Below are 26,888 nucleotides of genomic sequence, written 5' to 3' on the forward strand. Positions count from 1 at the left end.
TCTGTCTACCCTCTTTGTTTGCCGCTTGTTTATGTTTTTGATATCAAAATGTTCGGAACCATCTCAACTCGCACCAAACTCACTACGACAAACCGCACTCACTGTGAGTATATTTGATTTGATTTGTTCCCTGTTAATGGCATTGGTCTTGCCCTATATTACATGGGGTGGGACTTAAACAGAGCTGGCGAGGGGTACTATTCGCGTCTGCCTACCCCTTCAGGGGTTTAGGCGTGATGCTATTTATACAGACAATAGACGACGCCCTGAGTCACGTACAGTTGTACGAGAGCAGAGCACCTTCAGGCCTGTTGTCATAAATTTTGTACGGCTCTCGGCGCTCCCCATTTGTTCGGCCAAGTAGTTAATGAATATGCGGCAAAAAAAAACAAAAATAACTATAATCGAACGAATTTCTGCAAGATCTAGAAGTACTTACCTGCCTGGAAGAGATTGCTACTTAGCAATAAGGCCGCCTATTGTACTCATTCTATTTCTCTTTTGTTTTGTATTTTGTTTTTTTCCTGTTTGTGCAGTAAAGTATTTGTTATGTTACTTAGTTCAGTATGATAATATGTCGAATCCCGGTGCTTACCGGACTTACATAAGTCGCAATTTTAGTAGGTAACGCAGTTGGCTCGACCATTATAAACAGCGATACCACTCACCACCTATCACGTTGGTCTAACAGAAAGCTTGGTGAGGCGTGGGTACTCAATCCTGCGAAGGATGTACCTTCTAACCCAATTGGGGTCATAGCCGTGAGCTTATGTTATGATAATATTCATGTATTTCAATAACTATTATGTATATTCTAAACAAGCGTTGTACCAAACTTATTCAATTAAACTTTAGCGTCTGTTACAATATCCTAACGTGGTTAAACAAATTTTCACCTCAGAACACTTTAACAAAAGTGTTTACTTGAATTTGCTCTTACGTAATACCTAATTAATCCGTAATAGATACACACTTTAACCTCTTAACGCCGAGATTTCCAGACACAATAGTTAAAAAATGGGTTTTGGATTTTAAAAGAACATTCGGTCTTACGACTTTAAAACGAGAGCATAGTAAAATAAGTATACTTACTTACTTGCCTATGTTTTTAAATAAAGAATCGCTTAATAGCATGCCTGACTTAAAGTTTATTTAAAAAAGTTTACTTAAAGTTAAAGTTGGTTTAAAGTTTACTTTCATTTTTTTTCTAACCAATCGATAGATTCAAAACTAGCTCAACAAATACGTAGACAACCTTAACGATTACGTTAGTATTACATGATCTGTGACAATCCATTTTAAGCATTCATTTTAAACCTGATTTCCCTGAACGATTTTTTGAATTTATCCATAGTTCTTTTATCGACAATTGGTACAACCACAATGTGACGTCTCACACCTTCCCGCCCCGCGTAAAGTTGCAGAAAATGTTGTATTGGCAACTAACACCATGGCCACTCCCCTCCGGTTCGCGGAGTCCGAGTTGCTCTATGGTAGGCAGGTATTTTGTTACACATGATCTTTACATGATAAACATTTCATCACCAGGCCATTAACGTCTCCACTGCTGGGGCACGGGCCTTCCTTATGGATGGATAGGGAGATCGGCCCTTAACCACCACGCGGGCCCAGTGCGGATTGGTGGTTATTAACGACTGCTAATGCAGCCGGGACCAACGGCTTAACGTGCCTTCCGAAGCACGGAGGAGTTCGAGATGAAAACTTTTTTTTGTGGTCACCCATTCTAACTTCAACAATCGCAGACCGAGCGCGTTAACCGCTGCGCCACCGAGCTTCTAAACAAATATATATACGTACATAGATAAATATTTATTATCTTAATAATAGGTACAATCTGTAATGTCTATATTTATTCTAGGTATTCCTAAAGGGATCATGGATGTTCGTCTACAGTAAGCTATTCTTAACTGTGATGACACAGGGCGTTTGACTCACGACGATGCCCTCTTTGTTGTTTTGCATCTAGTCAGCCCATGTTACAAATTTAAGTTATTCTGAAAACGAAATACTTATATTTATTTGTACAGTCATGAGTAACATCACCTCGGTGGCGCAGCGGTAAACGCGCTCGGTCTGCGATTGTTGAAGTTAAGCAACTTTCGCAAAGGCCGGTCATAGGATCACAAAAAAAAAGTTTTCACCTCCGTGATTCAGAAGGCACGTTAAGCCGTTGGTCCCGGCTGCATTAGCAGTCGTTAAGAACCATCAATCCGCACTGGGCCCGCGTGATGGTTTAAGGCCCGATCTCCCTATCCATCCATAGGGAAGGCCCGTGCCCCAGCAGTGGGGACGTTAATGGGCTGATGATGATGAGTAACATCACCAACCCACTTTAGAACTATCCCATTAATATGATTTGCGTACGTTAAGCCGTTGGTACCGTTTATTACTTACTGATGTAAGTACGTAGTCGTGACATGAGCCTGTCAGGGGCCTATGGCGGCTCAGTAATAACCTTGAAGCCAGGATTGATGGGGTTGGTAATCCACCTCACAATCCACACGATAGAAGACAAATATAATTTGTCAGTTAGTGAGACTTTGACATAAAACTTAATAAAAGTTCTAAAGTGCAAAAAATAGATTAAATATGTCCCAATGCTGGACATAGGCCTCCAGAGTGGGTATGTCATGTCTTAAAATTGTATTTTCTTTTAATTGCTTTCATTTTATTCTTTCTCATATAGTTTAAATTTATTTTCAATCATTTGTGGTAGCTTGTAATTGGCCAGTAGTTATTATTAAGTTGCTTATATTGTAAATAACGCTGTAAGCTTCCCTAAGACAATAAAATAAAATAAAATAAATAAAATACCTTCCGAAGCACGGAATCATTTAATTTTTTCGGACAATCAGGTGGTTCAGCCTGTAATGTCCTTGCCAAACACAAATAACAAAAGTGAATTCGACAACTTTGCCTTGGACCTCTAGATCGTAGACACAGCCTCCATGGTCTAGTGCTAAGGATGTAAGTAATAAATCAGAAATCAGAATCATTTATTCAACGTTATTATCATGGATAAACTTGATGAAGGTCAATGTAACATTTTTGAATTTACGTTATTTCGCAAGGTGTTATGGCTGAGGAAAAGAAATGACAAGAAACTGCAACAGCAACACATCTTTTAAAAACCAATGAGTGTATACATTACAAGTTATTTAATAACTAGAGGAACACATTCAATACCAGACATTTTTATTATTTAGGTAGTCATTAATCTTATAATAAGCTTTTAAATAAATATCTATCTAACTCCAGATCACACACCGGACACTTCATACGAAAACCTCGTTTTACACAGACACTACACATTGACGTTATTGAACACGCGCATCTGTGTGTGTGATATCTGACGCTCGGGGGTGAGGTAAACCAACAGCCGCTGGTGGGGAGCGGAGAGTTGCCGTTCTGTACGTATTATTCCTTATTCTATGTCCAGACCACGAACTGAGTGTGATAAAAACATAAATCCAGTTTAAATGATTGCGGTCAGGACAGCGAGCAGGAAGGCCATACAAGGAGCAATACTTTTTGCCTGAACCGTTAGAGCGGTCCTATGACATCATGCGATTACTCCCATTGCTCGATACTGCACGATTATCGGTAAACTTGTATAGTTCCTGGACCTGTATACATGGTGTTAGTGACACCTTGACGAAAACTTCCGTAAGAATCGCAAAAGGATAGAAATGAAAATAATAAAAAAAAAACACACAAAGAAATAAAAATACAATAAAGTTGATTTTTCTCCCTGAGAACAGTTTATATTAGCTTATATTATGTATGTATTGTACATTGTTATATTATGTTATATATGAACGACGAGCTCGGTGGCGCAGCGGTAAACGCGCTCGGTCTGTGATTGTTGAAGTTAAGCAACTTTCGCAAAGGCCGGTCATAGGATGGGTGACCACAAAACAAGTTTCCATCTCGAGCTCCTCCGTGCTTCGGAAGGCACGTTAAGCCGTTGGTCCCGGCTGCATTAGTAGCCTTTAATAACCATCTTCCAGCACTGGGCCCGCGTGATGGTTTAAGGCCCGATCTCCCTATCCATCCATAGGGAAGTCATCCCTCTCAATATTCGGTACGGTGCCACTAACACCCTGTATAACATCACTTCACAACAAAAAAAAAACACCTTGTGTGTTTTTTTCGAAAATGAATAAATACGAGTATTAGGGAGGTTTATCAGGATCAAAGAAAGATTAAACTTAGCTGGCGAGAAGAGGATGTATATACTCGTATATACTAAGACTTCTCTGCCTACCCCTTCGGGAATACAAGCGTGTTATTCTAAATTTAAATATTGTCCCGTGCGCGTGCGTAACTCTACATTTATTTATTGGCCCGGTTTCTATTTACTGATGTAAGTGAGTAATCGTTACATGAGCCATGTCATGCCCTTTGGCGGCTCAATCCCTGACACCAGGGATGATGAGGCTGGTATTCCACCTCACAACCCACACGATAAGAAGAACGTCATGACCTCCCCAACCAACACTCTTTCGCCAAATTAATCAAATCAAATCAAATATACTTTATTGCACAGAACTAAAATTTCAACAATCAGACATAACACATGAATACAGTACAATTTGGGCGGCCTTATTGCTCTAGAGCAATTTCTTCCAGGCAACCACCAAAAGGAAACAAACATTTACAAACAACTTGGATGCGGGATGGTGCAATAAAAAATAAATAAGTACCTAAAAGTAAAACTAAAGTTAATATTATAATAAATACTCTATACTATACGTACATATATTAATAAATACTCAATATAATATAATCCATATATACTAAAAATTACGCTTTACTGAAAAAACATTTTATATGTAATTATTTTTTTTTATTGTGTCGCTAGGCTTGTATGTTCTTTTTTCATAAAGTTCATATAATCTGTTTCTACTCTTATAAATTCCTACCGTCGCCAAGTCACTAAAAATTGGTGTGTCTGCTTTCTTAATTATTTACATTCTATAATTAAGTATTTTACCAGCATCATAATCTGTTTAGCAACAATCTTTCAACATAAACACAGTTCACTGGGTTGAAGCACTCTTATCTGTAATTCACGAATTCAATTCAATATCACACTTATCTATTGAACTGTTGACATTTGGTACCAATTTCTTCGATTGTTGTCTTATGGATATCTATAGTAGGTACACAGTATAGTGTACATTTTACTTATTTTAATGTAATCTTCAAAGTTGCTTCCCGTCTTGTTTCATACCCGATTACTCTAGCCATAGAGGCAGCCAATCAGCTCGCGACACCAAACACTTCAGGACCCCGATACCGACCCCGCCGGCGTGGTCGACGATTTCCCTCATTCAGCGCTTATCGCTATCGACCCACTAGGGTTGATTAATTCATTCAAATATTTTCCCTCTCAGACGACGCCCTGAGCCGAGGTTCGCGCCCAACTGGGCACCCTCAGGCCTGTTGTCTTAAACGTTGTACCGGGTGAGAGCCTTCAGCGCTCCCCATTTCTCCGGCCAAGTAGGTAGTTAATGCCATCTGCGGCAAATCTACAATAAGTTACGTCAAAAAAAAAAAAAATCCCGTCTTGTTTCATGCTTCAAAATATTTGAACATCATCTCCCAAGAGTTATCCCGTTTTCACAGTGTCCGCTTACCTAACCTGAAGATTTGAAAGGTCCGTTTGTCTAGCGTCTGCATATCTGGTCAGAGATTGGAAGGTCTTCCAACCGGATCATCCTGGTATTGAAAGGTTTATAGAATACTCTGTTACGTTATGACGAGCTCATAACCAATGAGGGACTTTCCTCAAAAACAATATAGATGGCGCTGTAAAAAAAAAAATAATAATAAAAAAGTTTATTCAGGTAAAATCTACGACACACATATACATTTACAACATGAAGATATACACACATTACATTAATATTTAGTTGAAAAACATAAAGGTATATGGGTGCCGCAGTTCTCCAAAAAAGGCCAGGGTTCAGTGAAAATTTACCCAGAGGGCAACACTGATTTTAATTTTTTTTTCTGTACACATTTTCCTTCGTTTAACCTTCTAATTTCATGGATAACAGACATATGCACATTTTATCTTTGTTTTTGGGTATTAATGATGACCCTTTTTATTACACCCAGGCAGAATTATACTTCGCCCCATTATTATTCTGATTCTGATCAAAATTAAGAGGAGGTAGCAACGTAATTCTATACATAATGGTGCTAATTCCTGTAAATACCATCTAATTTTATTTTAAGTTATATCTGTCATTTTCTTATCCGCCGAAAAGGAAAAGGACGGGTAATCGACAAGCATTAAATTTATGGAACACACGTCAATTTTAAGCACAAATTTAAAACAACCGTCTAAAAATGTTACATTTGCCAATAACCCGACACAGTTAAGTAGACAGCATGTCAAACGGATTGCATACCAGCGACATACCTTTTTGATTCGCCCGGGTTATTCATTCATTTACTCATTCTTCCTAAAATTAAGAGCTGTGAATCATCCGTCCCTTTCCTTTTCGACGGATATGAAAATGACGGATATAACTTAAAATAAAATTAGGCGGTGTCTGCAGGAATCGGGGCCAATGTGACCCAAATATAAAGCATCAATTATTTTTATATATGCTTCTGCCATTACATTGTATTTTGGACTAATTATGTACTTACCCGAGTAATGAGAAAGTAGGTAATTATTTTGTGAAGTTGAGTTACAAACCAGTGCTGTGTCTCTTGTTTCGCAGGATATACAACAAACATACTAATGATATCATTGTATTTCCTAGAAGCAACGAATGACGTTATAGCCGCAGCGGCGTCCACTCCTCAAGACGGAGAGGTGGCGATCCTCATCCGTGGTCCACATGGCACCGGCAGGAGAGAAGAACTGCTCCACGCCAAGGGAGCTGATGATGCTGCCATCTCGCTTTATTACAACCGGAAAAGCAATAAGGGTGAGGGAGAAAGATAATAGATTGACAGCTCATGATTTTGGAAAAAGATATTTGCGACCACACCGGAGACCTCCCCTCAAACAACCGGAAGGGGTATTCAGCATAATCCACCAGTCTGTTTCATTGGGGGTTGGTGGAGATGTTTGTCAATCCATTCGCCTGAGTTTCCAAGCCCCGGAGGTTGAGATTTGGCTAAACGATTTTTGTTTTGTTTTGTATTCCAATCACATCTGATGGTAATGTGACCTAACATTTTATATTCACTTAACATTTTAAATTTTTATCATACTGAACAATTTTGTATATCTTGCATTCATTTATTTTCTATAAGTAATTGATTGATTGCTTTGCAATTGATATGCGAATAAATACTCATTCATTCATTCACTCATTCAATTGACAATAGCCGGACCGGTAAATTTACGTGCCCTCCGAAGCTTAGAAGGAGGGTGAATGAAAGGTATTATCGGTATAAATCAACAAAGTACAACTTTCTGAGTTACTTGCTTCTTTATTTATACCTAACATAAATAATCCATATGAGTACGTCCTACTGCGGGCTGGACACAGGCCTCCTCTCATTCAACCGTAGGGGGTATTGAGTATACTCCACCACGCTGCTCCAGTGCGGGTTGATAGTCTTTAACTTAACAATAATTGTATATGGTTACAGTGTCCTTGGAAAGTCTTCGCGGAGGCAGTTTGAAGTCTGTTTCGTGGGGCCTAGGATCCCACCCTCGGAGCACTTTAGTCCTAGTAGTGTACCCTGAGAGAGTACAACTCTTCGTAGGCTGCAAGCGCCTCCACTGGCACACCATGCCTGCTACCCACAACTTACTGAAATTGTTGGCTAATCAGAAATTGAAACTGGTAAGTTATTACAAAACACATCGGTTTATTTAGACACTACACATTGACGTTATCGTACACGCGCATCTGTGTGTGTGACGTCTGACGCCCATACGATTGAAGACTAAAGTAAGACTGACGGGTGAAGCTTAACACGTTCCTGTATTGCGTCGAAAGGCGTGAGGCTAAAATCAGTCTAAAATCCTACAAAACTTTACAATATTTGAAAAAACTACACTAATACTTCATTCTACCATATTTTGTATTATGATTTCCGGCTCTTTAACGGTGTCGGACATAAATTGAAGATGAAACACTATCGTCGACAGATAAGATGTGTCACATCAAATTCGATTTCGTCGTTCGTTTCTCGACGCTCTGTCCTGGAACACGTTAACTCATAATATCCTTTCTCGTAATCAGTCGTAATCTTGTTTCTAGTTTTAAGTTGGTTTTTATTTTATTAGTTCTAGTTTTTATTTTATTATTCTCCGATTGTGCCATCCAAAGGGAGGTTGCGAGTCATTCCCAACACAAGTACTACTGTTACTTACTGGGAAGTCTCGTCAACGAACTTTGTTATGTTTTTATGAATAAAGATTTTTTTTTTTTCGCAATAAATTAATATGTTAATCATTTAAAACTATGTGGGCAGTAAACTATAAAACAAGACAATAAGGAAAGGCGTAAACATTTTATAGTATTAAACGACTATATCTATTAGCATACTTAATAATATTATAATTTACTCTCCACATTATCGTAACAATAGCAACATTTGAAATGCAACCTACATTGACCAAATTGGGGTGTCCTTAAAAAGGTTTAGTACGATCTACTCTGAACCGGTGTGCGTCTATGAAACGATTGATGGATGTGGAGGAAGCATGAGAGGTATGTCAAGGTTGACGCAAATGGAATTCTATAGTCTCTGCTTCCCTGGTGGGAAATAGTGGCGTGAATTTATGTATGTATGTAGGAAAGTAAGAATGCTATGTAAGAAAAATGAATGGGAATTTGATTGTTAATGGTATGAAAGGAGGATGGTTAATGAATGGGACGTAGTGAGATTTTAAAAGTAAGAAAGGGAAGTCTTTGGTGCGATGTCGGACGGGAGGGAGAATTTCGGTAGGAGTAAAGACATTAAAAAATATCCGGGTTATTTCATTATCCCACATGTATGTCATATGTACGGTCACGAGTACTAATTTGTATACACTTTGAAACCATGTCACATTAACTTTTTTGACAAATTAAACTGTAAGTCTCATTACATGTCAAATATGATAGTGCGACAGGGTTCTGTAGCATGACTGTATGTATTTAAAGTATATTTTATTATTATACAGTACCGTGAAGAAAACGCACCAGTAGAAATATATGGAAACGAGAGAGCAGCTTTGTCATCTTTAAGTTGCGACCGTCCAGACGATTCGATCAGGCCTCCAACTACGGTCGTTGTGGATGATGATTCCGACATGTTAGACGTAAAGGACTTTATAGCGAATAACGCTAGAAACAAGAGAGAAGAGCAGATGCAAGGAGATGACTACAGAACTAACTACATTGATGAGAACGGAGTTCTACCTCAACCGACTACGCAGAGAGGAGATATTCCTTCCAACGGGATTGAAACATGCGACGGTAAGAAATTATACTTATAAAATTTCGTATTACGAAGGACTAAGGAACCTAAAGGAGGCATGATAAAAGTAGATAATTCTGTCAAAACAGAAAGTTTCTCAGAAATATAAAGCTGTATCTTGTGGCCATTGTATTTTATCTATCGATCTATAAGTAGCTCATCGTCAAAAAGACAAAGATGTAGTATATATCACACTTACATTGGCACCATTTCGTGAAGAAGATGACATGGAATATGGACAATAGTATGTTGTATTTTATTTCATTATTTATTAAGAAGGGTCGTCTGCCATTGCGAGCTGCTGAAGATCTATTGTCACAATGACCCTGTTTCAAAAATCCTCCAAACAAATCCGCTTGGCAATTAATGTTTAGGAAAACCTCCATAGCATTCTGAGCGTACATTATGTGACTCCTCAATTTCAACTGCTACTATATTTTAGAGCCTTACACCTCCAGAGTAAGATGTATAAGCGTCTCATCTCACAAAGGGACACACACAGTAAGCTCCATTATGTGAAGGCGCTTGTTGAATCTGTAGTGCCAGTGGCCCATGAGTACCCTAATTGGGGTTAGCAATCTCCTTGGTTCTTGTTTGTAGTATAACTCATGTGTCTTCTTCCACAGACGAAGTGATACGCCAGTTGCAACTTCTCCGTCAGACCATAGACCACCTTCGCCGGGAAGTGGGCGAGCAGAAGGGGACAATAGACAACTTGCGGGCTCAGCTTCGCCAGTGTTGCCACCGTGTGCCTACTCCACCACCAGTGGAACGATGCTCCGGATCTTCATGTTACCCTGGTTATTAACCATCTGTTGTATTTTCAGGGCCTGTTTTGCCATTGGTTGATAACTGATATGCGATTCTTTAAAAGCAACTTCGTCAACGACGAACTCTTGTCTATGTCTTTAAAGAAAATTGACAAATATATGGCTTTAGTTCGCGAGGGTGTCAATATTCCGCATAATTATATGTCCGTAGACAGTACCTTAGAGGATCACACTGCTGTCTGATACCCTATTAGTACAGAAGTTATTCGGCAAAATTAAAAATACTCCTAGTAGTTAGTCTGGATATCAAGGCCAACGTACAGTGTATCAGTATGTGGTGATGCAGGTTCCTTATTCTTTTCATATTCTTATTCTTCATTAATGATAGTATCAACTTCCTGTGAAGGGTCCTTGTTAATTTCTTCTCCCTCACTTTTAACACTTTTAACTGTAACTTTATTTCAAGATATCTTTTCTATTACTTTATTAACTTTTACAATCTTTGATTTGCATGTATTTTTATTTTTTTTATTTAGTTTTTTATACAGCGCGTGTGTCGTTGCATTTATGTACTTAGTATTTAAAGTTAAGGAAATCAAGCAACTTTATAATCAAAGTGTGGGTTTTGATTAAAGCTGTCGTGTTCATTTACGCGTTTTATTTTTTGGACCCAACACCCATGACTCTATAAGTATATTGTTCGTCTGCCTACAGAGTTGCGAGGGGCACCCACGCTTCCTAATTTATGATAATGAAAGTCAAGTTGCTTGATTTGCCTTAGCTCAAACTTATGAATATGTCCTTGCTAATTTGATTTATTCGAAATTCATTAGCCGGGTCCCTGGTAACTCTGTAGACAGATTCAATTAGTCAATTTCGACGGAGAATTACTGAGGATTCAACTGTTTGTTTAACTTTAACTCCAACAAATTTTGTTTGGGCTTATTGGAGTTGAATGTGCTTTCTGGAGAACTCACACATATTTTAAAGTCATACCGAAGGAGATTGAACAAAAGAGGCCTTAATGTCTTCTATTCCGTGATGTAAGCGCGTGCAGTCATGAGCAATATCATGTACCCATTTTAGAACTCTGTCGCACTATCATATTTGACATTTAACGAGACTTACGGTTTAATTTATCAAAAAAGTTAATGTGACACGGTTTCAAAGTGTATACATATTACGCAGTTATAAATATGCTGTATAAAGTTGTGGCTAATAACATTTTTGTTCCAAATCCAAATCAACATTTTTAAACTGAAAAAAAAAATCAGTTTAAAAATGTTGATTTGGATTTGGAACAATAATGTTATTAGCCACAACTTTATACAGCATATTTTTAACTTCGATTTAGTATTTATTACTCAGTATTTAGTGACAAATTTTGGTAAAAAATAGGTCGTAGTCCCGTACCACTGTAGTCAATCTCCTTTATAAAATACGTCATCGAAATATTGTTTTGTAGGAATTACATTAGACACGTCATGATTTTGCTCATGGTTTTAAAATACATTCTAACCAGAGTCAAATATTTTCACATACCTATAGGTACTAGTAGACGCATTGTGTGACAAACAAGCAATAAAAGAAAATAGACACATCTTACATGGCTTTGTGGCTCCATAGCGACGTCAGAGCATCACAGCTTTACATAACGACATGCAACAAGATGCGTTGTCGTTTCGTTGTGACATCCCACGATGCATCGTGCGACACGGCACTTATGTCACAGTCCATTATGACAAGGGAGCGGTGCTCCGCCCGTGTTGTGACATCTCGAAAGTGTTCGAGCGTTCCGCGTTCGTGTTTTAATCCGTATTGTATTGTGATGTCTATGTAGCGTTATACAACACAGGGCACGTAGGACGACCGTGTGAGAGCCCTCAGCGCTAATGCTTAGTAGTTAATGCCATTTGATGCAAAACTATAATCAGTCACGTTAAAAAAAAGAAAGAAAAAGTACGCAGAACGCAAACGCGGAACTGTTTAATGCGTGACCGCTTTCTATCTGATAGGACCCTTAGACAAAACTTTTTAATATATCATTGCAAATACCAAAACTTGGTTGGACAATGTTGGAAATGGTGTTATGGCTCAGGTGTGGAATGCCGCAACACGGCCACTGGGTTCGAATGTGGCTCGTGTCCTCAAGGCATGGAGGGCGACGGACGCCGCTGCAGACCCATCTCGTGCAGCAGGAGACCTTGTTCTGGTGGTAAGTGATACATTCAATATATGTATTATGTAATTTATATATTAAGCCCTCGTCTTGCAAAGCTCTCATACAATGGGTGCATACAGATAGAAGTCGCAGCACAGACAGGCCTAAAAGAAAAAGGAAAGACGATTTTGATGCCTTTGAAGGGGGGTGGTAGGATATGTGCCTAGATAAGCAACTGTAGAAGAGGAGAGAAGAAAAATGCTCTCGGCACACTGACGGCGTGACAAGGCGCTAGTAGTCGTAATGTACTTACTGTAACAAAGGAGACATGTCATACTGCGGGCGTTTGCCGTAGCTCGGAACATGTTGCCAATAATGTGGCGAAGCTTTAAAACAGTCCTTACACATGTATGTATTTACTATTAGTGTAAAGGCTAGTAGAGAAAAAAAAAAATGTAATATGCGATTAAAATAAGCTTAAGGGACGGTGTTAGACCTAAGTTTAGATGTTTTGGGTAAACGTAGTGATTATATTCTCTTTCGGGGGGAAGGTAAGGCAGCAGTTACATTCGCCGAAGTACTTAGTTAATACCACCTTAAGTGACAATAAGTCACGTCGATATATCTATGGGTGCCATTAACGGGTGTATAGAAAAACAAACATCACAAAAATTCCCTTTCCTAGTTTGGCCACTGTGTATATTTACCTTTTTTTTTAAAAAAAAAAATAGCCTATACGTTTCACTGATGGGCACAGGCCTCCCCTCAATCAACCAGAGGGGGTATGGAGCATACTCCACCACGCTGCTCCAATGCGGGTTGGTGGAGGTGTTTTTACGGCTAATAGCCGGGACCAACGGCTTAACGTGCCCTCCGAAGCACGGAATCATCTTACTTTTCGGACAATCAGGTGATTCAAGCCTGAAAAGTCCTTACCAAACAAAGGACAGTCTCACAAAGTGATTTCGACAATGTCCCCATCGGGAATCGAACCCGGACCTCCAGATCGTGAGCCTAACGCTCTAACCACTAGACCACGGAGGCTGTTTAATATATTTACCTAAAATAATAAATTGTTTTTTGTAGTGGAGTACTGTATAGACTCGGAACAAGGCTACCGCTGCGAGCGCTGTCCGGGTAGACAGACCAGTGACGGGCAGACTTGTCACTCCGCTTGCAGTTCCAACCCTTGCTTTGGAGGACGTGAGTATCACAATCAGGGGGGTTAAAAGTTTAGTTTATAGGCCCCGATTCCTGCAGACACCGCCTAATTTTAAGTTATATCCGTCATTTTCTTATCCGTCGAAAAGGACAAGGACGGATGATTGTCAACAAGTTAATTTTAAAACGAATGAATAACCCGGGCGAATAAAATAGGCATCTCGCTGGTATGTAATCCGTTTGACGTGCTGTCTACTTAACTCTGTCGGGTTATTGGCCGGTGTAAAATTTTTAGACGGTTGTTTTAGATTTCTGCTTAAAATTGACGTGTATTCCATACATTTTATGCCTGTAGATTACCCGTCCCTTTCTTTTTCAACGGATAAGAAAATGACAGGTACTTATAACTTAAAATAAAATTAGATGGCGTCTGTAGGAATTAGCACCATTAACTACGTATTATGAAGTATACGGCGAAGGAAAACATCGCGAGGAAACCTACACACCCGAGAAATGCATTTTCGGAGGTGTGTGACCTAACCTGTATGGGGCTGGTTTTCCCTTCGCGGGTTGGAAGGTCAGACGGGCAGTCGCTTCTGTAAAAACATCGGACCTGTCATCTTCAGGTTAGGTAAGCGGATCCTGTGAAAAACGGGATAATGTTAGGGAGATGATGATTAACTACGTACCTATTATATTGAACTTCATTCCTCATTTTGCTATTTTCAAACCAAAGTTTTCAAAAATGTCCAGACGTGTCCGTATTTCGTTTGACGGTTTAGTTTTTCTAACAAGACAATTTTACCAAAAGGTGTGCCATGCCAAGATATGCCGGAAGGAGGATACCGTTGCGGCCCTTGCCCGAGTGGGTACCATGGAAACGGAGAGCAATGCCACCGGCTCGAATGTCAACCGAATTCTTGCTTCCAAGGTAAGATATCAAGGGGACATGGGTTTAGGATAGCTTAAAAATGACCTGTAGGCACACACACTATCTTCAGCTACCAGTAAAGAAAATTCGTCATCATCAATTTAAAAGCCACGCTCTTGTCGATGTAGTATTTTCCATTCCAGTCTCATCATCAGCCCATTAACGTCCCCACTGCTGGGGCACGGGCCTTCCCTATGGATGGATAGGGAGATCGGGCCTTAAACCATCACGCGGGCCCAGTGCGGATTGATGGTTATTTACGACTGCTAATGCAGCCGGGACCAACGGCTTAACGTGCCTTCCGAAGCATGGAGGAGCTCGCGATGAAAACTTTTTTTTGTGGTCACCCATCCTATGACCGGCCTTTGCGAAAGTTGCTTAACTTCAACAATCGCAGACCGAGCGCGTTTACCGCTGCGCCATCGAGCTCCTCATGCTTCCATTCCAGTCTATCAAATGCCAATTCCTTGACTTCCCTATAAGACACGACGTTAACCTTTTCTTTAATCTGTTCCATGTAAGCTCTTCGTGGTCTTCCCCTTCCTCTCTTTCCTTCTATCTTTCCTTCTATGATGTTTAAAGAAAATTACCTGCATTTATTAATAAAATCATAACTGTAGAACTTAAATACTACACCTACTCGGAAAACCCAAGAGAAGGTTGAGAAAGTTGCTCACGAGAAAAGGGACTGAGGACGCCGTTGTCGGATACGATTAGTAGCACTATACAGGGTGTTAGTGCCATCGTAACGAATACTGAGGGGGATGATTCAGACCATGTTTCTGAGTTAATATCAAGTGGAATTTTCCGTCGCAAAATTCATGTTTTTTTTTCCGTTTTATACTTTTGCGACGGGAAGTTCCACTTGATATCATAATATATTATATTTATGATTGAGCCCATGATTGTTGTTTATGATTTTTATGTCTATTTTCGTTATGATGTCACTAAGAGCCTGTATACCCGGAAAGTGCCTCCTTCTTATTTTGAAAAGAGAACAGAAAGTTCGGCATTACTGTCATACAAATAAGTGGAAAGGAAAAACTTACCATACTTTTGTAATAGGTTACTATTTCTTTAGTGAACAATGTACAACTTCATACGTCTTTTTCGTACAAGTATTACAACTGTATCGCTGTCCTGTTCCTGCTGTCATTCTAATCAATGACTTGTGTTTGTCAGGAGTGGAATGCACAGAAACTGCATCGGGGCCCAGATGTGGTTCATGCCCTGATGGGTACGTGGGTGATGGGCAGAGGTGTCAGCATATCTGCGACGCCCGTAGACCTTGTGCTGATAGAAGATGCACTCCCACTTCAACCAGCCCCTTCTACGACTGCGAAGGATGTCCTCAGGGCTATGAGTGGAATGGTGAGTAGTGCGTTCACATCATATAGACTACAATTAGTAAGAGTATATTCGTAGCCGGTTTCATACAAAACTAAGATAAAAGAATACCAGCCCCCGCGACACAGCAACCGCGCGGTTCGCGATCGAATTATAATCATGGGTTTTTGACCATTATCTGCGACTGGCGTTGGAATAACATACGTAAACTCACGCCTATTTCCCACCGGGGCAGAGACTATGAAATTTCATTTGCTTCGATCCTGACATACTTCTCTTGCTTCCTTAACTGTCATCAATCGTTTCAAACACGCACAGCCATAGAATAAAGAATACTACTACGTATAGAATGGTAACTCTCCGCCCCGCACCCATTCCTATTTGGGGGGGCAGGGGGGGGGGGAGGGGGCGACTTCACACCCTCTGCGTTTTAGGCTTAAATAAGGCGTGGACGGGAAACGCGCGGACTCACGTGTTACGCGTTAGAAGTTACACGGTAAGTATTATATTTTTGTACGGAGTGTCCAGGGTGTGCTTTATCATTGTTCATCTCCCAGGTTACACCTGCGTAGACATGGATGAATGCGATTTGATTCGCCCCTGTGATGACCTGGTGTCCTGTCGGAATGAGGACGGCGGGTTCACCTGCGGCCCCTGTCCTATCGGCTATGAGGGGAGCTCGGGATGGAGAGGATCCGGCAACGAGCGCCGCCGGGAGCAATGTGTAGATGTGGATGAATGTGCTGATGGCAGGGCCACCTGCCCTAGAGGACGGCTCTGTGTTAATACCCCTGTGAGTTGGAGGAATGTTCTAAATAATTATAAGTTATTTTTATGTAGTCAACTAATGAAGGGCCCAGTCTCCGAATGCAGAATTCAGATTTTTAATATTTTCACCCGTCTCGGGAAGCATCCTCGCTGAGTGATGTCAGCGAGGATGCTTCCCGAGACTTTGCTTTCTTAGATGAATTGCTTCGATGTGGCAATTTTAACCCCCCAGTTCAAACAGTTTGTTTAAGGTGACAAATTGACAATGCTTCGGGCTATGAATAAAACTGAAGTGAAAAAAAGTAATTCACATGTTTGTAGATATAAAAAATGATTTTGGTTTGCCTAACACCATTACAGAAGGCATCATTATATTTATTCTTTTTTTGTTAGGGATCATACACATGCGTGCCGTGCGGTGGAAATTACTACGTGAACACCTCGCGGCCATGTTTCGATGCGGACTCTCTAATACAACGCTGTGACCCGGCGCGTTGTCGACGCTACAACGCCGTCTGTGGGTACGGCCAGAGGTGTGTCTGTGCTGTAAGTTGACTTTTTTTACATACATACAATACATACATCACATCATCACTAATTTAAGAGCCACGCTCTTTCCACGGTCTTTGTTGCATTCTCCATGCTACTTTTTTAGGGACAAATACGTGACGTGACGGTGACGTCATAGATAAAATGTTGGATTTATTATTACGTTTTTCTTGATTAAAAATCATAAATAAGTTAAATAGAAAATCTTTTTCGTTTGTTTTAGTCTTGTCGTTATTTACGTAGTAATCAGATTTTCATAGTTTATCTTGAACCGAGTCTCACTCAATTCCATTCCATTCGCGACATTCCATTTAGAACACACTTCTGTCCTGACACACTTCTTTTGCTTCCTCCACATTCATCAATCGTTTCATGCACGTACGCCGGTTCAGAGTAGATCGTACTGAACCTTTCCTTTCCTTTTAAGTCTCGGGTAGTACTAATTTATAAAATTCTCTTCTCCAGACCGGCTGGGCAGGTAACGGTACCGTATGCGGTCCAGACAGGGACCTTGACGGGTATCCCGACCAACGACTACCCTGCTCCGAGCCCCACTGCACTGCCGACAACTGTCCTGAAGTCTCCAACTCCGGGCAGGAAGACGCTGACAAAGACGGCATTGGGGACTCATGCGACCCTGACGCTGATGGTGACGGTATTGCTAATCATCCGGTAAGTAGGTCAGGCCTGATATCTCTGGTTTAAGATATTTATTTCCCATAAGAATTTTACAATTCACTTATATGAGAACTTAGGTTACACGTACAAAAATATTGCGAAGAGAATACAAGCGGACGATTATTATTTTAAAGGAAGGTAGTTCTCGATCATAACATAAGGCAAAAATACACAGATCTGCGTTGACTAGATATGGTATGGCAATCGAGTTTTGGTAGTTATTTTATTAATTTATTTGAGTAACCATAATATTTATAGATGCTTTTTTTATTATTGTTATGTATATGTATTGTATAATGTTGATTACTTTGATGCTATATTTAAATATTTATTTTATTTTTAACTGTATTATGTTGTATTTGTGTAAAGATTGTGATAAAAATGGGAGACTCTTTTAACTTGTATACAAATAAAACATATAAAACATCTATTATTAAAATCCATATCCGACTTGCTATACCTTTAATTCACGTCATGATTAAGAATTTGTATTAGTAATTTGAATTTATGATTAGTAAGTATAATATGAAAGCATATACCTACACCATTTCTTGCCATAATCGTGAAAGCGTACAACTACACAAACCGCAAAAATCGAAAACTGTAGGTTAGGTTAGTTATTTCCACTATTCAAATATCAGGTTATTTTTTTTTTTTATTTTTTTTTTTTTATTCGTTTTGACATTATGGGTTTCGGTATTTTCAATTATAGATTTCAATAACAGATCCGATAAAAATGCTTAAGGCTTTGTTTGGGTTATGTGATATTTTAATAATTTCTTAAATGTTTGTATTTTTTTTGATTCTTTTATATCTTTAGGTAGTTTATTATATAACTGCGCCCCTTCAAATGTTATGGCCCTTTTTCCATAGTTAGTGCGTGACGTTGATAGTATTAAGTCATTTGCCGATCTTAATACGTGCCTCGTTTGTATATGCTTCCTTTTGCTAAAAGAAATATTTGTGTGTATGTCCTTAGTTAGTATTTTGCGTATTAGTATACAGGTATTATAGTGGTATGATTGTGCTGTGGTCATTATTTTAGTTTTTTTATAGATGATGTTACTGGGTGTTAGGTAGTCAAATTTAAATAATGCTTTTATTAATTTGTTTTGTGCTATTTGTATAATGTTTAAGTTGGTTTTAGCCGCGGAGCCCCAAATTTCTATGAGGTAGTCTATATGGGGTTTTACAAGTGAATTATAAATTGTACCTATATCGTACATTTAGGGGCAGGCAGCGGACTATTTTACGCAGAGCTCCAGTCAAAGAAGTTATTTTGGCCTTAAGTTTTTTGATGTGTGGTAACCAAGTTAGTTGGTTGTCTAAGATTAGTCCTAGATATTTTTCGTTGTCTGTTCTTGTTATGATTTGGTTATTAATTTTGAGCGGGTAAAAGTCAGCAATTTTTTTATTTTTGGCTCTAAATATTACGTAATGGGTTTTTGAAATATTGAGGGTAAGTAAATTACATTTGTTAAATCAGCTGTTCCATTCAATATAACGGAGAACAACCTGCCGCCGCGCCGCAGCCGCCGCCCGCGCCCGCGCCCCTCACCGCGCCCGGGCACACCTGCCGCGCGTCTCGTTCACTTGCCTTGGAGACGGATCGGAGGACGAACGCTACTCAATATATCAAACTTTATTGTATTTAAAGAACGAATATAAGTTTTTTCAAAAAGTAACAAATAAATCCGTCATTGTCTCGGCTACAACCCTTCATCGAGCTCATAGTTTCCCATTTGGTCCTTCGAGCCGGATTATTTTGAAGCGGACAGAATCACGCGCACGACGCGTGGCACTAGAGAACAAAGGAACAAAGGAGCAAAGGTCGGCGCTCAGGGACAAGCGGATAGAAGAAACCGATTAATAATTTGTAAACAACTACGAGTTCAAGCAAACCATTATCTACGAATTACTTCAACGGATTTTTCAAGATTTAGAACAATTAGAAAATTATTATCGAGCACGTGGACACGCTCACAAGTGGGCATCATACGTGGACAATCCAGCGATATTACAAAGGGAAGTTTAAATCTGTGCCAATACACAGAACACCGCAGTAGAAACAATATTCTTGTGAGTTCGTTCCATTTATTTTCTATATAATTCCCCTATTCATATCATTTGTTACCCATTGTTGGGATCCATATTGAGTGCAAGTACTCACAATTCATTCATTATTATTTTTTCTAGAGAAATCTATATAAATAATCAAAACAGTATTTCTATCTAGCCAGTGTCAGTTAAAAATAATCAAATCCATAAATCCAGACAGTAAAAAACGTAAAACTTTATTACGTAAAATATTTTATTCACGTATATAATTACGTTCTTTGTCTCTCATCGTTAAGAGAGGGATACTGAATACCTACCTATTGGTAAAAAACTCATAAAATTACTAAAGTTCCTTCAGAGGTCTAGAATTTTAATAAAATTGCCTCAAACTGTACCTACCTAAGATTGCTATTTCATAATCATCTTAATTTGTGCATCCCTGCATTCCAGTTGATCGCTTGCGAGAGGTGGTGCCGCGTGGTGTGCCGCTGACCTCGAACCCAGAGCCCGGGCTCGCCGCTCTGTGCCTACCGCTCGCTTGCCACGGCCACGTTTGCAGCGCATGGTCGCTTGCGCGCTCTTTGTGCGTTGAGTTGCGCTTACCCACACATCGCATTTATTCTGCTTAGATAAAATTTAAGTATTTGCTTTCACTTTTCTCTGTTGTTGCACATTCTATCATACTATATAAACATTTTTAAGTTTCATTATCATATATAATATCTCATTTCCAACTTAAAATGGACTTCAAAACATTAAAAAGATCTCGAGCTTCATGCAAATCAAAGCTTACGATTTTCAAGCAATATTTAGAGGGCATAAAATCCATTAATGATCTTAATCGTTTACATGTTCACGAATTAACTAATCGTTTAGACAAAATAAAAGAAATGTACAACGAATTTGATAGTATCCAAACTAATATTGAATCATTAACGGATATTTCAGATGAGGTTGAGTTGGAGGAACGAAAAATCTTTGAAACAAGTTACTTCCAAGCTGTTGCGGTTGCAGAGGACATGATCGAGCGCTCCTCCGCGGCAAGGAACCCTGTCAGCTGCAACGACTCGGTGACTGGCTCTGGTACTGTAATCAATGGTGGGATTGGTCTTAAACTACCCATCATTCACTTACCCACCTTTTTTGGTCGATATCAAGACTGGCTAGAATTTCACGATACTTTCACATCACTCATACATAACAACACAAACATACCAAACATTCATAAGTTTCATTACTTGCGCGCCTCATTAAAGGATAGCGCTAAGTTAATTATCCAATCATTAGAATTCTCTGCCGAGAACTATGAAATAGCTTGGCAGTTACTTTGTGAACGCTATAATAATAAAAGGTTGCTTATCAACAATCATGTTCAATCTTTATTCAACATTGAACCTATAGCTAAGGAGTCTTCTAAATCCTTAAGAAATACTATAGATACAATTAATCGAAATCTGAGAGCTCTCAAAACACTTAAACTGCCTACTGAATATTGGGACGTGTTGGTCATTCACATGGTGTCCACCAAGTTGGACTCTGTCACTTCTCGAGAGTGGGAGGTCCAACGCAATAACTTGAAAGATACTCCAACCTTAAAGGAGTTTATAACATTTTTAAGAAATCGCGCAGATTTGCTGGAGGCCATGGAAGGATCACAGCATACCACAATCACGCGTAGACACAGCGATAACACTCATATTCGCCCGCGCTCATTCGTCACCAATCAAACACTGACTAACTCACAACCAAGATTCCGATGTCCTTTCTGCAAAGGTAGTCACACTATATATCAATGTTTTAGGTTCAAATCTCTGCCTATAGAAACAAGAATACAAAAGGTTAAGGAAATTAATTTATGTTCAAACTGTTTGCGTCAAGGACACGAGGAAAGTACATGCAGACTAGGTCCATGTAAGATATGCTCTCAGAAACACAACAGCATGCTACACCTTACTGATACAGCTCAAACCAAATTAACAAAATCTCGTGATTGTGTTGTGTTGTCATCAGCACAACAACTAGAATCACCGCAACCAAGTTCAAGTTCACAATGTTATAATCAAACTGAAAACATCACTCTATCGTCAATCCATAACGATCAAGTTCTTTTATCCACAGTCGTCATTGGTGTCACTGACCCTGACGGCAATATACACAAAGTTCGAGCGCTACTAGACAGTGGTAGCACATCCAGTTTCATTACTGAAAGGTTGCAACAATACCTTCGTATCCCAATATATAACACATCCATTTCAGTCCACGGACTTAACAATCTTCGCTCACAAATAAAAAATCGATGTGACGTTAATATTATTTCACTTTCAAATAATCAATATTCCAAAGCAATAAATTGCTTCGTGGTCCCACAAATCACGCATTTATTACCCAGTCGTGCTATCAATTGCTCGTCATTGAACATTCCCCCTCACATCCACCTTGCAGATCCAATGTTCCATACGCCTGCAGAGGTGCAGATGTTGTTGGGTGCAGATCTTTTCTGGGAAGTACTGTGCAACAATCATATTTCCTTAGGAAAATACAATCCAACACTAAGTGAAACAAAATTAGGTTGGTTAATTTCGGGTTCTATACAAGCCCATAATACAAACAAAAAATCAAATAATCATTTCAATAATAACTATACACAAAATACAGTCCATTGCTGTCACATAGCTAACGATATAGAATTGTCAGAAAAACTTGATACCTATTTCGAGTTTGAATCTATAAAACCCAACAACACTCGCTGTCTCACCAAAGATGAGCGCGAGTGTGAACAAATATTCACAAGGACAACCTTTCGTCAACCAGACGGCAAATTCGTGGTTGACATACCATTGAAAGAGTCTCCAAAATGTTTAGGTGATTCACATGAGTTAGCACTATCTAGATTTCATGCTTTAGAACGAAAGTTCCAACGCGATTCAATATTTAAACATAAATACATAGACTTTATGAACGAGTACATAAATCTCGGTCATATGTCTGAAAACACATTCGTCAACTATGACGAACCGCTATACTTCTTGCCACATCATGGCGTACTCAGAGAAAGCAGTCTTACAACCAAATTACGATCTGTTTTTGACGCTTCGGCTGTCACTTCTTCAAGTAAATCGCTGAACGACATCCAATACATTGGCCCTGTTGTCCAGGATGATTTGCTTAGTATCCTACTACGATTTCGACAACACAAATATGTTGTCACGTCTGACGTTGAAAAAATGTACAGACAAATATTAATTAATGAAAAACATAGAAACCTACAACAAATATTTTGGCGTTCGGATCCTAAACAACCACTAAAAATATACAAACTAAACACAGTCACATACGGTACAGCATCTGCGCCCTATCTGGCTACAAGGTGTCTGTCACAGTTGGGTATGGACTGTCATGATGAGACAATTGCGAACGTCATACTACACGACATGTATGTTGACGATTTAGTCACCGGCAGTGACGACACGTCACAGTTAGAGTATATTTGCAAGGGTGTAACAGATGTACTTCAAAGTGCACACTTTCCTTTGCGAAAGTGGAATTCCAACAATACAAACATAATTCAAAAAATACAAGAACATATAGAAAATGTACATAGTAATAGCAATGACAATCTATTAACAATGAATAAACAACGTTCAAAAATATTGGGATTAACATGGGATTGTCAACACGATCAATTACTGTTTCCATTTTCAGACCCTAACAAACACAAATCAAATCAAACAAAACGACTCGTACTATCCACTATAGCTCAAATATTTGATCCTTTAGGTTTAGTCAGTCCATGTATACTACAAGCGAAAATTATATTACAAAAGTTATGGGCAAATAAAGTATCATGGGATGACGAACTTCCGTCAGATCTAAAATTACAATGGGAAAATTTTGTGAAATCATTACCATGCCTTGACAATATTAAAATTCAACGTAGAATACTTCATGACAACCCTATTAGAATCGAGTTACATACATTCAGTGATGCATCCACATGTGCTTACTCAGCTTGTGTTTATATGCGCAGCACATATACGGATGGCTCTGTACATGTCAATTTAATAATTGCTAAGGCTCGAGTAGCACCTTTTAAGAAAAATATGACTATTCCCAGGCTGGAGCTGTGCGGTGCAGTACTGGCAGCACAGCTCGCAGCCAAAGTCAAAAAATCACTACGTCTGTCTATACATAGCGAGACTTATTGGTGCGACTCCACTATCGTACTAGGGTGGATAAAAACAACAAAGTCTATTTTAAAACAATTTGTTCATAACAGAGTTAATGACATTACAGATCAAACTGAGCCATCTTCGTGGTACTACGTTCCCACTGATCAGAACCCCGCGGACATAGGGTCGCGAGGGTTATGTGCACAGCAGTTGCAAAATAGCGACTTCTGGTGGTCAGGTCCAAAATACCTACACCAGGCACAGGTAGAAATACCACATCAACCAAATACTAGTGTCAATTTACCTGAAACAAAGGTTCAATGTCACTTAACACAATCACTTTCTAATAATAACAATTTCTATGAAAAATTCTCAAGCTTTTGTAAACTTCAACGCGTAGTAGCTCACATGCATAGGTTTATACATAATTGTAAAAATCCTAAAAATAAATTAATGGGTCATTTACTTACCTCAGAGCTCAACACTGCTATCAACTCGTTATGTAAAATAGTACAAAGTGACATGTTTAGTGAACAATATAAAATATTAAAACACAATAAATGCTTAAAATCAACAGATCAGTTGTTAAAATTAAATCCCTTTGTTGATGAAAACTGCATAATCAGGGTTGGTGGTAGGTTGATAAATTCAAATTATGACTATGACACAAAACATCCTATACTATTGCATGCCAAACATCACATAACACAAATTTTATTTACCTCTTACCATAAAACATTAATGCATGCTGGACCTCAATTATTGTCGTCCACATTACGTCACAAATTTTGGACTATTGGTGGACGCAATCTTGCGAGGAAGACATCTCACAACTGTATGACATGTTGTCGGTTTTCTGGTAAGCCGATACAACCCATTATGGGAAATTTACCTACACAAAGACTACACACTGACTTCCCTTTCGGTAACACAGCAGTAGACTATGCCGGCCCTATAATGATGTCGAACAAAAAGGGTAGAGGAAGTAGACTAATAAAATCATATATATGTGTTTTTGTTTGTTTAACAGTTCGTGCAGTACACCTAGAGCTTGTCACCGAGCTAAGTACCGACTGTTACCTGGCAGCATTGAACAGGTTCATTTGCCGCAGAGGCAAGCCAGTCACATTATTCTCTGACAATGGGAGAAACTTCGTAGGCGCTTATAACGAGCTTTCTAAATTCCTTAAAAATAATAACAACGAAATATCAGCCTCTGTTGCCGCAAAACACGACATAAGTTTTCGTTTCTCCCCAGCCTACAGTCCTCACTTCAATGGATTAGTGGAAGGTTCCGTTAAATCAATTAAATTTCATTTAAAGCGAGTGTTGGGCTTGGCGCACTTAACTTACGAAGAAATGAACACATTATTAATCCAGATTGAGGCAATATTAAACTCTAGGCCTCTCACCCCCTTATCTTCTGACCCTTCTGACCTAGTGGCTCTCACTCCTGCTCACTTTCTTATTGGGCGAACTCTAACGATTTTGTCATCTCCTCAGGTAGTAGAAGAAGCACGGATTAACAATTTAACCAGATATACCAGAATACAGTGTTTGAAGACACATTTCTGGAATAGATACTACAAGGAATTCATTTCAGAACTTCAAAAACGCAACAAGTGGCGTAAACAGAGCGGAGAGCTACAACTTGGGCAACTGGTGCTTATCAAGGATGACCGGCTGCCTCCTACAAGATGGATGCTGGGACGTATAACACGACTGTTCCCCGGCACCGACGGCATCACTCGAGTAGCCGACGTCTACACCACCTCAGGAACGATGAGACGAGCATACAATCGCCTGGTTCCTGTACCACTATTGGAACAACAAGATGTTCCAACGCCGGCAGCATGTTAAATCAGCTGTTCCATTCAATATAACGGAGAACAACCTGCCGCCGCGCCGCAGCCGCCGCCCGCGCCCGCGCCCCTCACCGCGCCCGGGCACACCTGCCGCGCGTCTCGTTCACTTGCCTTGGAGACGGATCGGAGGACGAACGCTACTCAATATATCAAACTTTATTGTATTTAAAGAACGAATATAAGTTTTTTCAAAAAGTAACAAATAAATCCGTCATTGTCTCGGCTACAACCCTTCATCGAGCTCATAGTTTCCCAACATTGAAACCATAAGTTAAGTAGATAGAGGTCATGCTGTGCGTCATCGATAATAGAGTCAATCCTGCTGCCGAAATAAAATAAGCTGGTATCATCTGCGTATAAAGATAATTTTCCTTTTAGATTTAGGTCAGATATGTTATTAATATAGATTAAGAAAAGGAGAGGGCCCAGGATTGAGCCCTGTGGGACTCCGTACGTAATAGGTTTTAAAGAACTTTGGTGTGCTGCTAATTTAACTACTTGGTATCGTTCAGAGAGGTAAGATCTTAGAATTTTATGAGCGTTGCCGGTAATGCCAATTTCATTTAATTTGTTTAATAATATTTCATGGCTGACGGTGTCAAACGCCTTCTTTAAATCGATAAAGATTCCCAAAGCAATGTTTTTCTTGTCGATATTATTTTTTATTTCAGTAACTAAATCGATAGTAGCTGATAATGTGTTTGCTTTGGGTCTGAAACCATACTGATTTTTACAAAGATAGTTGATGTTATTAAGGTGTTTCTCTAAACGAGTGTAGATAATTTTTTCGTAAACTTTTGACAAAACCGGAAGAACAGAAATAGGACGGTAGTTACCCGGATCTAATCTGCTACCAGCTTTAAAAACAGGGGTCACTTTGGCAATCTTGAGATTAGTGGGGAAAATGCCTTGTTCTAAAGATTTGTTAATACATTGGGTTAGTTCTTCTGCAATTAAGTTTTGTAT

The 26,888-nt window shown here is 39.3% G+C and overlaps 2 protein-coding genes across 4 annotated transcripts in view; both read left to right on the forward strand.

Moving 5' to 3' along the window:
• LOC126374145 (cartilage oligomeric matrix protein) overlaps positions 1-26,888 on the forward strand; it is a 53,166-nt gene that overhangs the window by 12,433 nt on the left and 13,845 nt on the right. Inside the window, exons 3-13 of the mRNA XM_050020613.1 lie at positions 6,804-6,971; positions 7,645-7,841; positions 9,170-9,464; positions 10,092-10,265; positions 12,334-12,450; positions 13,483-13,599; positions 14,369-14,488; positions 15,671-15,859; positions 16,393-16,628; positions 16,997-17,149; positions 17,618-17,824. Of these exons, the coding sequence (XP_049876570.1) occupies positions 6,804-6,971; positions 7,645-7,841; positions 9,170-9,464; positions 10,092-10,265; positions 12,334-12,450; positions 13,483-13,599; positions 14,369-14,488; positions 15,671-15,859; positions 16,393-16,628; positions 16,997-17,149; positions 17,618-17,824 (1,973 nt within the window). The remainder of the gene's footprint in view (positions 1-6,803; positions 6,972-7,644; positions 7,842-9,169; positions 9,465-10,091; positions 10,266-12,333; positions 12,451-13,482; positions 13,600-14,368; positions 14,489-15,670; positions 15,860-16,392; positions 16,629-16,996; positions 17,150-17,617; positions 17,825-26,888) is intronic.
• Positions 19,354-26,169, forward strand: LOC126374189 (uncharacterized). Of its 3 annotated transcripts, none has more exons than XM_050020686.1 (3): positions 19,354-20,471; positions 20,837-20,971; positions 25,088-26,169. In XM_050020686.1, the coding sequence occupies exons 2-3, from the start codon at positions 20,908-20,910 to the stop codon at positions 25,915-25,917; spliced, it is 894 nt and encodes a 297-aa protein (XP_049876643.1). In that variant the 5' UTR covers positions 19,354-20,471; positions 20,837-20,907; the 3' UTR covers positions 25,918-26,169. The 3 variants fall into 3 exon arrangements, with proteins under 3 accessions (XP_049876643.1, XP_049876644.1, XP_049876642.1); XM_050020687.1 differs by lacking the exon at positions 19,354-20,471 and having other exon boundaries at positions 20,499-20,971; positions 25,088-25,154; positions 25,661-26,169; XM_050020685.1 differs by lacking the exon at positions 19,354-20,471 and having other exon boundaries at positions 20,501-20,971.

The sequence above is a fragment of the Pectinophora gossypiella genome, chromosome 17 (genome assembly GCF_024362695.1).
Source record: "Pectinophora gossypiella chromosome 17, ilPecGoss1.1, whole genome shotgun sequence".
In the NCBI taxonomy this organism is placed as follows: domain Eukaryota; kingdom Metazoa; phylum Arthropoda; class Insecta; order Lepidoptera; family Gelechiidae; genus Pectinophora; species Pectinophora gossypiella.